The 14,899-nt window shown below is 44.3% G+C and overlaps 1 protein-coding gene across 8 annotated transcripts in view; it reads right to left on the bottom strand.

The window, feature by feature from the left end:
- The window catches only part of MATN2 (matrilin 2), a 153,878-nt gene that overhangs the window by 133,324 nt on the left and 5,655 nt on the right, over positions 1-14,899 (bottom strand). For 4 of the 8 annotated variants that reach the window (XM_059042461.2, XM_059042463.2, XM_067017944.1 and 1 more), the window contains exon 2: positions 5,387-5,554. In XM_059042461.2, the coding sequence (XP_058898444.1) occupies positions 5,387-5,528 (142 nt within the window). In that variant the 5' untranslated portion in view covers positions 5,529-5,554. The remainder of the gene's footprint in view (positions 1-5,386; positions 5,555-14,899) is intronic. The other 4 variants (XM_067017946.1, XM_067017945.1, XM_059042462.2 and 1 more) reach the window with 1 other exon arrangement.

Genomic DNA, 14,899 nt, shown 5'->3' with positions numbered 1-14,899 from the left:
TTTTTTTTTTTTAACAGATCAAGTGAGCTAGCTTGTCCCTGCTCACAACAGGGGCTCAGTAAGTGAGAGTACCTCCAGAGATGTCATGAGACATGAAAAACAGTACCTTTTTCAAGGGTGTACAATCCGGTACTAAAAACAAGGCAAGTACAAAAATAACCAGACTCGGAATCCTTGGGTATGTGCCATTATTACCCCTCAGAATAAGGCAAAGAGGGTTGACACCTTGGTAGAGGAACTGCAGCGCATGTGGCCCATCCCGGGATGGGAGGGTCCTGGCCTGGCTGGCGGCAGGAGGAGGTGGCATTCGGCCTGGCCCTGGCTGATAACAAGCCTGGCTAAGGAAAGATACTCCAGGTAGAAGGAAGAGGGTGAACAAAGCCCTGGAAAGCTCAGGGAAGGAGACAAAAGTTGTATCCATGACAAAGTGGCTTCAGGGCATGTAAGACTGGTGGACTCAATGGGTCTGTCCTTCCAGAAACCGGAAGGTCAGATGGCTTCCGGCATCTGCTTCTCCTCCTTCACTGAGGGCGACAACGAACGTCAATTAGGGGGATTGTTTCAGGATGTGGAAATTCATTTACTGTCCTCCAATGCTTGAAAATGTTCATAATTATCACCTAGGCGAAAACCTCCATTGGCAGGACATTCTCACAATTCTCTATGGCAGCCAACTCCTTCAGTCACATTGCTAATTTAGGCAGTTTCAGCTCCTCATACAAAACACACTGCATTTTTACTCATGCTTTGATGTCAGGTTTAATTAGAGATGTATGCAGAATTGAAAATAAATGCCTCCTAATGGACTGTGATTTCCAAGGAGCAGAATTTGGGGCTGTATACAGTGAGTTCTTAGATTATCTTTATTTTTAAGTAGTAAATTAACTGCTATGGAGAAATTTCACTAAATTCTGTGACCTCCACCCTCGCACACCTCTGGAATGTTTCCCAGCAGAGTGTGTGGGCGGAGGGAGTGTCAGCTCCCACCACCCCCTGAACGCACTATGGAGTCACCCTCCATTTAAATTTAATTTTTTTAATATTAAAAAAACACAAACATGAATTCTTCGTGGGTGCTATTGATCCAAAAGGGGAATCTATTACAGGGAAAGGAAGGAGAAATAAAATGAGGTAGGCTGGTAAATTTAGAAAAGAAAGCGCATGTTAACAAGACTTGGTTTGAAAAGACAGATGAAACAGGGGAGCCAGCGGGCTGAAGCGCAGACAGTTTGAGAGTGTGCTCTCATTCCAGGAGTGAGGGGAGTCACCAATACAGTGGGAGTTTGGGCAAGGAGGGTGAAGGTTTCCTGAAAGGCCGATATGCGCCCACTGGTTGCCCTGGCCACAGGTCCACCCCCCGCCCCCCATAGGACTGTGATACGGTCAAGAGAAAAATGTGCACCAGCAAAGCAGGCAGCAGTTAAGGGTGGGGAGTAACATGACTTCCGGTTAGCACCACCTTCAGGTGACCTTAGGGAAGAGTCTGGGAGGGGACGGCTGCCACTGATGCAGGATGGGTGCAGAGGCAAGAACCTTAGGCTCTGCGTACAGCACACCCTGCTGCTCCAACTTCACCTGCCGGCATGGTTGCCTTGAAGGGACTGAGTTGGAGAATGTGCTCACTGGTTTCCCTGGTGGCCTGGGAGTGCAGGCTCTCCCTGCCCCTTGCCCCAGCCCTGGAAGGCTTAGGCAGTCCAGATGGCACAGTAGGGGGTAGAAAAGGAGTCAGCAGTGATGCCACTGTTGTCAGTGGGAAGTCCTCCAGGGGGTAGGGCTCCCACCCCCGCAGCATGAAACCCAGACTTTTCGTTGGAGCCCCTGAGGTCCTAAGTGAGCTGGTTCCCAACTCCTCTGGGCTTGTCCCCAGCTCAGACCACCTGCCTGACAGACAGGGTGGCCCCTGATGGCTTCACCAGGTCCCACCTCCGCTCCATCCTCACCGCTCTCCTGCCAGCTCATCCCTCAGCTCCACGTGGTCTCAGCTTTCCCTAGGAATGTTTCCCGAAACCGGCCATTTACAAAGTGTGGTTTGGGGACCCCCTTCACAGGGTCCATAAGATCAAAACTATTTTTGTAACAGTACTAATGTTTGCCTTTTATACTCTAACTGTCTTATATGTGTGAACATCGTTCAAAATGTTTATTGATGTAGTTTTAGATTCCACATTGCAGTTAACCTTTAAGGAGCTACCATCTGTCAAGTTTTGGTGTCCTATCGGAGAAGAATATCCATAATCACATGAAAAGGCTATTAAAAAACGTCTTCTTTTTCTGGCTACATATCTGTGTGAGGCCATAGTTTCTTCATGTAACCCAACCAAAACAATATTTCATGACAGACTGAATGGATGAGAAATGAGAATCCAGCTGTCGTTAATTAAGCCACACACCGAACAGATTTGCAAAAATGTAAAATCATGCCATTCTTCTCACAATTGTTTTATTTAGAAAATATTATTATACAAATATTTTTACTTACATTATGGTTAGGTTATGGGTTTATTATTGTTATTTTTAAATTAATTAATTAATAGTTTTTAAAGTTCTCCATTTTAATTTCTGATCCAGTAAACCTCAGTAGACTTAACCCACAAAAATAAAAGCTCTTTGGTATCCTCAATAATTTTTGAGTGTACAAGGGTCCTGAGACCACTTTCTTATACTGAGCCTACAGCAGGCAGAGTAGAGCTGTAACTTAGCTATGCCTCTACCGTTGCACACCGATTCCACCAAATTAATGACCTTTTTACATGTCTGTCTCCCCCGCTGCACAAGTGCTTCCTGACTCACGGGCCCAGCTGCTCTGCGGCATGTGGGATCCTCCCGGACCGGGGCACAAACCCGTGTCCCCTGCATCGGCAAGCGGACTCTCAACCACCGGGAAGCCCGGTGGTTTTTCTTTAACCCTTTCATGTCTGGCACAAAGCAGAAATTCCAGATGAATGAATGAAGTAGAAGGGAAGCCCACGTGGACACACATCACAGGCTACCACCCGAGCAACGTGCAAACATTCATAGGAGGGCAGATAAATATCTGCATTATTTTTTTTAACTGGCTCAAGTTGTTACTGGGCCTCTGACTTGAATTTAGACATAAATATAAATATTCTTTTAAAAATCAGAAAATTCTGGGCTTCCCTGGTGGCACAGTGGTTGGGAGTCTGCTTGCCGATGCAGGGGACGCAGGTTCGTGCCCCGGTCCGGGAAGATCCCACATGCCGCGGAGCGGCTGGGCCCGTGGGCCATGGCCGCTGAGCCTGCGCGTCCGGAACCTGTGCTCCGCAACGGGAGACGCCACAGCAGTGAGAGGCCCGCATACTGCAAAAAAAAAAAAAAAAAAAAAAAAAAAAAAAAAAAAAATCAAATCAGAAAATTCAAACGAAAAATTAACCTAAGAAACAATTCTGCTTCTATTCTGTTAAACTTTCAGAGACACCCCATGCAAGCAAGTAACTGGGGAAATCCACCATGCAGTGGATATCACAAATACAGCCAAAATGACTTGCCACAAAAAAAGAGATCAGGGCAAGGACCACAACAAGCACAGCTTCTCCATCTCTGTTCGCTGTCAAAGGCAGACCAGAAGCAGACGGCACTAGAGGATCCAGGCCAGAGTTGCAGTGTTTGCCTTGGGTTTCACAATTCTCACTCACTCACCACGTTCCCAAGTCAAGCAGCCTTCCAGCATGTCAGGGAGCAGCCACGCCATCCCCTGGGGGGCAGAGATGTGTGCCATATCCCATCCCCCTCTTTGTCCCTGACACATTCTCCTACAAAATGAGAAAAGGGGAGGGGGAGGATACTGGACATGGGATGGATGCCCTTAGCAAAACAGCCCCATCAGAAACCCAACTGTGTAATCAGCTGCTGCTGATCTAGGTATCAGGCGTTTCCAGTCCTCTCTCTCTCCCTCCCTCTCTGTCTCTCTCTCTCTCTCTCTCTCTCTCTCTCTGTCTCTCTCTCTCTGTCTGTCTGTCTCTCTCTCTCTCCCACACACACGCCTACACATCTCCACCACCTCTGTCTTTCTAGATAGAGAGATAGATGATAGATAGATACATAGATATATGATAGATAGATATATAGATAGATAGATGATAGATATATACATAGATGATAGGTACACAGATAGATGATAGATACATAGATATGTTTATCATATGATGGTATATGTTTATCATCTTGAAATTTGTTTTTTAAAAAAATCCCTTTAATCAGCGTACTAAATATCCCCCAGTCTTCTCCACATTTGCAGAAGTCCTATGTTTATGTCACTATGGAAACAGATTCTCAAGAGACTAAAGACATGGAGGGCCCAGCATCATGGAGTCATTGTTTAGGTTAACACCATAAAGATTCTGACCTCTCAAAACAGAGCTTTTGGTTCCTCTGGTCTCTAACTGTCATTTCGGATGCTGAGGCGACCAGGCACTGAGCAGTTCTCTCAGTGGCCTTCACAGGGGGTGAGATTTTAGGGGGTACAAATATAAAACACAGTTTTGGAGAACAACTTCGTGGAATGATGGTTGTGGTAAAGCTTTCATTCACTGCATACCTATAATGTACATATATTAATTATCTTGCTTTCTCCTCACAAAAATATTCCAAGATCAGCATTAACATTCCCATTTTACAGATGAGGAAACTGAGCCTCGGAGAGGTCATGTTGCCAGTTGGTCATGTTGGTCAGTACCAGCGTCAGGTCTATGAACTCAGGTCTATGCCAAAACCCAACACCCTTCCACTGGCCAGCCTTCCTCCTATTACCCCCGCATCCTAGGCTTTCCAGAGCCCATGTTTAGAACCAGGCCCGTACATTTATATTCTGTGTGTTTTCAGGACCTTTCCTTCCTCTTGGAGGAAGAAAAGAATTCACCTGAAGAAAACATGTTCACCGGGTGAGCCAAACGGACCTCTAACATTTTCCATTTCTAATATCTTGATTCCACCTCTCTTTTGTGCCGGCTCCCACCTTCCCCAAACCCGCCTGCTCTTCTTCCCATGCTGCCAGGCAGGGAAGCATTATTAACACAGATTAGCCAGACAAATCCAATAAAAAATTCGCATAACACCCTTCTCCAGGTAAGTCCAACCAGGACTTTTTCAGATGAAAACTCGTGCCCTTGCTTATTGAAGAAAAGTCATGAGCTTAGGATTCAAGGAAAAGCTTCGCAATAGAAGCGGTTTAATTTCATTTGAAAACCCGTGTACAACCACATTCTCAACTCAGGATGCACTCGCTGCCAATGAGATGCCCTCTCCCCCAGCACGCCCAACACGGCACCCAGCGCTGGGAGAGCTGCCCCGATGGACACCCACCCCCTGGTCTGGAGGTCCACCCTCGACCACCTCTTCCTACTTCTGAAGGTGGAGCCCCGTCACTCACCCAGGAGGGCCGTCTGAGGGTGGGTCCGAGCATGTCTCCCTCTGGAGATGGACCTGGAAGGAGGCCACTCCCTGGCCTCAGCGGGGAGGAGGAGGATCTGTCCGAGGATCAGGAGAAAGCAGCCCACCAGCATCTTTTCCATCTTCAAGAAGAGAAAGAGGGGCAAGGCTGTGGCAAACACAATGGGAGAAGAGGGCTGGGTGAGGTTTCTGGGTCTCCCTGAACGCTAGGTGCTGCAGACTCGCCCCCCCGCCTTTCCCCAGATCAGACAGGCCACTTGTACTGAAAATTCCATTTGTGTGTATGACCCTCAGACCCACTGGTAGGTTCTTGGATACTCTGAGAAGGGCATGCATCGTTGGAATTTTTTGTCACTTTGGTCACTATAAGACTGAATGGAAATCTTGGGGGAAAAAAAATCTACCCTGAAGTTTCTTTACAATCAAGTTCATTATCAATTATTCATAGTCACATTCTATATCTGGGATTTGAAAAAGGAAAAACTACACCTGAGGATTCCAAGTAACAATATTTTCTTAGTCTAATAATAGTGGATGGTACAAATTAATATATATGTTTCCCAAGAAATACATATACGGTTGCATAAGTTAACATGACTTAGCCTCCTAGCCTCCCTGCCTTCCGCACACATCTATTAAGAGGGAACGTGGTGCAGTGTTTTTAAGGGCTTGGACCCTGGCACCAGACCGCCTGGCTTTGAAGTGTCCTGGCTCTGACACTTGCTAACTGTGTGTGACCTGCGCAACCTGCTTAACCTCCGCAAGCCATGTGGGAATATGGTTAATTGGGTGACTTGATCCATGTAACGAAAGCATCCAGGATAGCGTCTGGCACACATGGGGAGGTGAGGACAAGCAAACAAGCAACAGCGTTAGGGGACCAGAGAAGAATAGAATCAAACGCAACGCTGAGCACAAAGCTCTCGGATGCAGAAAGAATTTTGACTCTTGAGTTGCGTTTCAGATATCCACAGGGGCGAGGGAGTTTCAACCAGAGCAGCACACTCTTGACCAGACTTGACCCGTTCTCTGTACTGGTCCTGGAGAGTAGCTGGTGTGAAGGCTCTGGAGGAGAGATTCTGAGCAGGGAAGCGACATGGTCAGATCCAGGGTTTCCCAGGATGGCCAATCTCAGTGTTTCACATGGGATGAGAAAGGTACTTTCCACGTGGCGAATGATGTTGACTCTTCTGCCTGGCAAACCCTCATGGAGAAGGCAATATCCTGGGACTAGGTTTAAATGTATTTTTCTTCTAGTTTCTATCATTATAGTGGGTGTCATAGCAATTTATTAATTTATACAAATTAGTGAGGAGGAGGGAATATTTATGGAGGAACAACATTTAAGGAAGATCATCTGCCTGTAAAGTCTTTACTAAATCCTCATCCTGTGCTTGGCAATTTCACCCAATTGATTTCATTCAATCTTCATACCTGTCTTGCATAAATCAGAATTATTATTTCTGCTTTTTAGAGATGAGGAAACTGAGGCTCAGAGAAGTTTAGTAACTTGACCTAGGTCACCCAGCTAAAGTAAGTAGCAAAGTAAGGATTCAAACCCAGGGTAAGAGGCTAATTTGCCAATTCACTGATTAGCAGAAAACTTGATTAGCTGCAGGTCAAGTCCCCAGAAGGCAATTCATGAAAGGCCATAGCTGTTTCACCATCAGAGGTGGAAACAGGGCGGGGCAAGGGCAGGGACCACTTCCTAAAACGTGAAAAAATAATACTCAATAATTCAGTGAACTGTTTGCTCAGCAAACTGCTTTCAGGAATTGACCTGGAGATGAACCCAGGCCTGTCGACCTTCAAAGTTCACAGTTTTCACACTTGCGGTGTTGAGCTAGCTCACTTTTCACTATGCATTAAAATTCTATTAAAAATAGCAGGTGTTTATATTCAGCACTTACTATGTGCCAGGCACTGGGCCAAGTGCTTTAAATTTATTAAGTCATTTAATTCTTACAGTAACTAGAGAAGTTCAATAATTTGCCCAAGGGTATGCAGCTGATAAAGGGGTGAAGCTCCAGAGCATTGCTAGTTCATTACAGATAACTGCTGCCCACCCCTTATAAACAAATTAAACTCTTTATTAATTGGACGGTTCCCTATTCATAGCTTGATCTGTGAGATTCCTTTTTAGAAAAGGAAGAAAAAAGATTTTGCCTCTTTCTCTGATCTTAAACCTACTGTTTACTGTCAAGTTTCCTTGGTATTTATCACATTTTATGTGACATTCTAAGTGTGTTATGTCATTTATATGTGATTTATTATTTTAATGATGTTCTCCTTCCTCCCATTTGAGCAAAGTCCACGTTTATTTCTTTTAAAATGTATACAACATGCTCTGAAGGCACACGTCCATCCTGACATATCTGCAATTAAATCCAAACATTTAGAGCATGATGTGGTGGATAATTATCATTTTCAAAAAACAAATACCACTTCATGTGGCTTGGGTTTACTGTGGATTTCAAGAAGTGTTTGCATTTTCAAGTCACCATGGCTAACCAAACGGCCCTGAAGATAGGTGAGGGATAGGGAGTTAAAAATAAACAGAAATAAACACTTCTAGCTGTCTAACCCTGAGAAGGTTACTTTCCCTCTCTCTGCCTCAGTTTCCTCATCTTTAAACTGGGGATAATGAAGAAACCTGGTCGTTGTATGAATTAAATCAGCTCATATATATGTAAAGCACATAGAACACTGCCTGGCACATAGTAAGTGCTCAAGAAGCAATAGCTACTTACTATTATTATCATCATTATGCAATCAAACCAATTAATATAAAGTACACATTGCTAATTTTTGTCGTACGGAGCCATTTAATGAACCTTATATTAACTTTGATGCTTACTTATGACTACTCTAATAAAACAATGACACACAAATCCATAATTTAAAAATATATGTTAGTATCTAAAAATATTTATAACTCTCTTTTTCAGAATGAAATAATGCCACTTGCAGCAACATGGATGGACCTAGAGATTATCATACTAAGTGAAGTCAGAAAGAGAAAGACAAATACCATATGATATCACTTATATGTGGAATTTAAGATATGACACAAATGAACTTATCTACAAAACAGAAACAGACTCACAGACATAGAGAATAGACTTGTGGTTGCCGAGGGAGAGGAGGGATGGATTGGGAGTTTGGCATTAGCAGATGTAAATTTTTATATAGAGAATGGATAAACAACAAGGTCCTACTATAGCACGGGAACTATATTCAATATCCTGTGATAAACCATAATGGAAAAGAATATGAAAAGGAATGTATGTATATGTATAACTGAATCACTTTGTGTAGAGTACAAAGTAACACAACATTGTAAATCTACTGTACTTCAATAAAATTTTTTTTTAAATGTTCTTTTTTCAAAATGCAATGGCACAGCAAGTCACAGTCTGGTAGAAAAGATTTATATCTTTTTTGTTTTGAAACAAAAAAGATATTTTTTGTTTGTATTGTCTGATATATCATTTATCTCCAGACATAAACTCTTATAACTCAACACAAAGACAAACAACCTACTTGAAAATGTGCAAAATATGTGAACACTCACATCGCCAAAGAAGACATTCAGATAACAAATAAACATATGAGAAGATGTTCAACATTCTTAGTCATTAGAAAAATGCAAATTAAAAATCACAATGACATTCCATGACAAATCCACTAGAATAACAAAAATTGAAAAGACTGATATAACCAAGTATTGGCGAAGATGTGGAAAACTGGAATCCTAATACATTGCTGGTAAGAACGCAAAATGGTGTAGCCACTTAGGGAAACAATTTAGCAGTTTCTCATACAGTTAAACATACACTTCCCAAATGAGAAAGCACAGGGTGACCAACTGGTCTGGTTGGCCTAGTATTGCCTGTGCTTTTGCACTGAAAGTTCTTCATCCCAGAAAACTCAGCCCTGGGCAAACCAGCAACCTAGATATTTACCCAGAAGATATAAAAACACACCCACACAAAGACTTATACTCAGATGCTCATAGAAGCTTTCTTTGTAAAAGCTGAAAACTGGGAACAATGCAAATGTCCATACATTAACGAACAGATAAATAAATTGTGGTACATCCATACAATGGACTACTACTCAGCAGTTAAAGGAATGATGTAATGGGTGAATCTCAAAATAATTAGGCTGAGTGAAAGCAGCCAGACACAAAAAGAATACATACTGAACAATTCTATTTATATGGCATTCAACAAACGGCAAAACTCCATGACTGAAAGATCAATGGTTCCAGGGGGTGGGATGGGAGAAGAGGGTCAGCTACAAAGGGGCAGGAGGGAAATTTCGGGGGTGATGGAAATGTTCACATCATGATTATGGTGGAGGTTACATGGCTCTATACATTTGTCAGAACCCATCAAATTATACACTTAAAAGTGATGTATTTTATTGTTTTAAGTTTGACTTCAAAAAAGCTGTTTAATAGAAACTAAAAGAATGGGGAAAAGGATACTGTATACAAGTCAACATAAAACCAGCATGGCAATATTCATATCAGACAAGACAGGCTTTTTAAAAAAAAAAAATGCAATGGCAGTGAAACAAGAAAAAATAAGGCAGTACACGTAGCCCACATTAATCATTGTTTCCCAGGGCGGCATTTACAGCTGCTAGCATTTGAAGAACAGGAGCCAGAGCCAGTTTCAACTGGAAAACAAAATGATGTTTGAGTTTCTTTCACATATGGGCATATGAGAAGAATTGCTGTGCTCAGAAATAGAGGTTAAATCAATCAGAACAGATTCCATGAAGCACTTGGGGGCATGGAAAGAATATTTTTAAAACAATTAAACAGCTTTGACTTTTGTTCTAGCAATTTTTCTCCTCTCCATAAGACAATGAGTCTTTTCATTTAGCTTTACCAAGAGGGTGGGGAAGAGAGAGAGAAGGAGATTGTTCTAAGCGTCACTATTTCAAGTAAATCGACAGATGCGTAGCACCCCATCAGAGCCAACACTATATGCTGTGGGCCTTGAGAGGAGAGGCCTGGCTCTGTCACAACACACTGCGCGACCTCAGTTAGGTGATTTAACTCTCTGGGCTTTAACTAATCAGCCATGAAATGAGACGCGTGGTCTGGAAGCAGCGTTTCTCAGCCTAAACCAGACGACAGGCCCAGGACAGGGACCCAGGACAGTACAACACTGCTCCCCCGAGGAAGATGGGCATGACACCCTCTTCTTGCCCCTGCACAGGAAGACAAATGAGCTAAGGCACTAATATTTTCTAAGTGCCTACTATGGGCCAGGCAGTGAGCTGGGCACCTGTATATTGTTATCTCATTTGGTCCTACAATCATTCTGTGAGGTGGACGAGGTCCCAATTTCATGGGAGGAACACGGGGAGCCCCAGATAGAAAGACACTCTCTAAGGTCTCAGAGCTAGTTAAGTGACAAAGCCAAGATTCTACCCCCGCCACCTCTCAGCCAGCCAGCCTCCTTGCTAAAAAAGAGATTTGCTTTTTTTTTTTTTTTTTTTTTCAGTACTCAGGCCTCTCACTGCTGTGGCCTCTCCTGTTGCGGAGCACAGGCTCCGGACGCACAGGCTCAGCGGCCATGGCTCACGGGCCCAGCCGCTCCGCGGCATGTGGGATCCTCCCGGACCGGGACACGAACCCGCGTCCCCTGCATCGGCAGGCGGACTCTCAACCACTGCGCCACCAAGGAAGCCCTAAAAAAGAGATTGTGAGTCCCCTCTCCAATTCTGAAAGTTCTTAGACATCCTATTCAAGAGTTTTGTCCCTCAAAGGCCACTCCATTGGCACACCAAGTGTGCATACTAACTACTCTGTGTTCAATGAGGCCAGTCACACAAGGCTGGGGCCGCAGCAGCCCCCAGAGGCCTTCCTTCCTGTCTCCCACCTCAGACCAGAATCCCCAGCTCCCACAGGGCCGGCAAATGGAGCCCCACCTCCGTTTAGATGTTGACCTGACGTTGGCTTTCTGTGACTCTCACCCAGTGGTCCAGGCCTGCTTGCTAGCCCAGCCTTTCCAGATACAGACTCACAAGTCCTTTCATGGTCAAGGTAACTCCATCTGCTCCAGTACCCGGACTGGAAACGTGGCCTCAGCTTCCATGTCTCCCTTGCATCACCATCACATTCATGGGTGGACAAGCCCTGGCTTTCCCGCCTCTGCCGGTTCCCTGATCCAGCCCTCCTGACGGTTCCCGCCACTGCAGCAATGCTCCAGTCTCTCTGTTTCTCACCCAGACTTCTCCATAAGCTCTGGAACTGCTCTTCCTGCCTTGGGTCCTGTCCCTTCCCTGCTCAGAACCCACCTATGGCCTTACTGCGTAACATTCATGTTCAAGGCCCTCCACGACAGACCTCTGCCCGCCCTATAACCATGGCAGTCCCACGTGCACCCCAGCCCCTCTACCGGTGCCAAAAGAATTCAGATTCTTGTCCTAGCTGGGTGCCTTCATCCATGCTGGTCCCTTGGTCGGGTCTACCTTCTGTATTATTCAAAAACGCATTCATTCCTAAAGGCTCAAGTCATACGTCACCCACTCTCTAAAATGTTCTCCGATTTTCCCAGCAAGGATTGACTTTTCTACGCACCCCTGACAACGGGTTTGTTGTCTGCTCTAGCACTGGCTTTTCTGTGTGTTTGTTTTTGTTTTTTGGCCGCGCTGAGCAGCTTGCGGGATCTTAGTTCCCTGACCAGGGATCCAACCCACGCCACCGCAGTGAAGGCACGGAGTCCTAACCACTGGATCGCCAGGGAATTCCCTAGCACTGTGTTTCTTTTTCTTGTTTCCATATCTGTCTCCCTGCCTAGACTCTGAACTGTTCCTTGAAACCACACCCATGTGCTAGATGCTGAATTTCATAAAGTTTTAGAAAATAGGTAAATGTTGAATAAACACATTTATTGATCAACAAAAGATCAATAAATGTTGAATCAAATTGGCCCTAGTTCTGTACCTGACAACTGCCAAGGCCGAGCCCAGGTCTCCGACTACATACTCTGTTTGCTTTAATGCAGGCAACCCCAATGGCTCTCTCCTATGATGGGAGGAGCCTCTGCCCCAGATTTCTTGGCCTTGAATATATAATATTTAAATCAAATGTCTAGTTATAATAATTAAAGTATCCATTTAGTCATACATGCATATTCAAAACATTTGAAATTACAAAATATATATTCACTTAGAAATAATGCTTTATTCATTAAAAATGTTTCAGAAGACAGTGTTTTCTCTCTTTCGTGTCATAAAACAGTTTTCAAATGCCTGCCTCTCTAACATCAGTATTTCATCAACGCTAAAGATTTTTTTGTTTTCTGACATCTTTACTTCTAGGTTGTCTGAGATACAGCACTGTCTGAATCTATACATGACGCTGTCACTGGAAATTTTATCTCAGACCACCAGTTCCCACTTGTGTAACATGAGGACAGTTGTAGGGTTTTTTAATATGTCCCGGAGGCATAAATTCACCATCTCTGCAACTTACTCATTCACTGTGTTGCTCTTAAAGTATCCTATCCGGTGTCATCCAGCCCTTGCAATTGGAAACTGTGCCCAGAAGAATAATGACTTAATTTGAGTTGATTTTTCTTTTACTGTTTTGGTCATTGACTTCTACATATATTCAAAATTAGCACACTGATTGAGGACATTTCAAGCTAACGTGTCTTCTCCAAATAGTACTTTGTTCAACATATTTGACAACATATTCAAATGGACATATTTGTCCTCAATTTGATTGAGGACATTTCAAGCTAACGTGTCTTCCCCAAATAGTACTTTGTTCAACATATTTCACAGAGTTCCACATACTTTGAGAGACTTTGCAAGGACTCACATATAGAGCAATTTCCTCTTTTCCAAGGAATCATTTTCTGGGGGGAAAAAAAACCCCTCACCTCATATTTTAGAATATATGGTCATTCCTACCTTATCTTTTCTCCCTTCCATTCAATCAAGCACCATGTTCTACCACGTGATGTCTCGCATGCCTTCTCCCTTTTCCATCCATACCAAGGTCGCAGCCCTAGTCTTGCCCCTTATTCATATTGAAGAGACTACAAAGGTCCTGGCAGACACTGCTGGTTGCCCCCCGATATCCTCCCCTCCTTCTTTAGTAACAGAACCCTCACTTTTTAACTGGACACGTGATGGGGCTGCAATAAAGACCAAGATGCCCAAAGATGTCTTTCCTTCTTCCCTATCAGGTGACTACATGGGGGTTAGGGGAGGATGGAAGTGGATATGGCGAGTCCAACTTCAGAGAAGTGGCCTTAAAGGAGGGGTGGGGGGATGACCGCCTTGCTTCTTCCTTCCTGCTGGCTGGAATGAGCACATCCTGGCTGGAAACCCAGCAGTCATTTTGAACCACGAGGCGCCACGAAAATGGAAGTCATGCTGCATGGTAAAAGTGACAGGGCACGAAAGTGTGGGTCCCCAACCCCATGCTCACTTTGGACACACTGCCTCCAGGCTTCTAGACAGAAATAAACTTCCTTCTTCAAGTCACTGTCATTTCTGTTTTTTGTATAACTTGGAGTTGAACATAATCCTAATTAACTGACTGTTTCTAAGTCTCTCCTATTCACTCCACCTGGCACCAGCTGAATCCAATCTTCCCAACGTAATATCATGCTTATCATGCACCTGCTCAAAAAACTAACAGTGACTTCTGGGCTTCCCTGGTGGCGCAGTGGTTGAGAGTCCGTCTGCCGATGCAGGGGACACGGGTTCGTGCCCCGGTCCGGGAGGATCCCGCGTGCCGCGGAGCGGCTGGGCGCGTGAGCCATGGCCGCTGAGCCTGCGCGTCCGGAGCCTGTGCTCCGCAATGGGAGAGGCCACAGCGGTGAGAGACCCGCGTACCGCAAAAAAAAAAAACCAACCAAACAAACAACAACAAAAAAAACTATCAGTGACTTCTACATACCAAGCCAATAAAATCCAGATTCCTTAGCAAATAATCAAGCTACACACCAGATTTGTGCGCCTTTCTATAGGTATGCTTCGGTAAAAAGTTTACGTAAAAAAACAGGCAAACTAAGTTAGAAGAGCAGTTACCTTCAGGGGGAGGTGATAATTAATTGGGTAATGGGGGTGCCGATCTGGGAGATGGTCGCATGAGAGTGTTCATTTTGCAAAAGATCCATTGTACTGTTCCCTTTATGGTTTGTGCATCTTTTTATATGTTCTTTTGATTAAATATTTCCTTAAGAAATGAAGTGTGCAGCACTACTCCTGCCCCCCTTGCTCTCTGATCATGCCATGGACAAAGGGATCCAGGGAGAGATGTGAGTTGCAGCAGAGATTTTAGAGAGAGGCTAATGGGTGCTTTCTCTTGAGTGGGCTATTGCGCACATTCTGGAAGAGGTGTTAATAAGAATGAGGGTGCACAGCTGGCCCTGACCTGGAACTCCTTCTCAAGGCCTGGGGTGGGCAAAATAATGTCCCTCCAAAGATGTCCATGTCCTAATCCCCAGAATCT

Source organism: Kogia breviceps, chromosome 17, assembly GCF_026419965.1.
Source record: "Kogia breviceps isolate mKogBre1 chromosome 17, mKogBre1 haplotype 1, whole genome shotgun sequence".
Taxonomy (NCBI): Eukaryota; Metazoa; Chordata; class Mammalia; order Artiodactyla; family Physeteridae; genus Kogia; species Kogia breviceps.
This window is presented reverse-complemented; position numbering and strand designations above follow the sequence as displayed.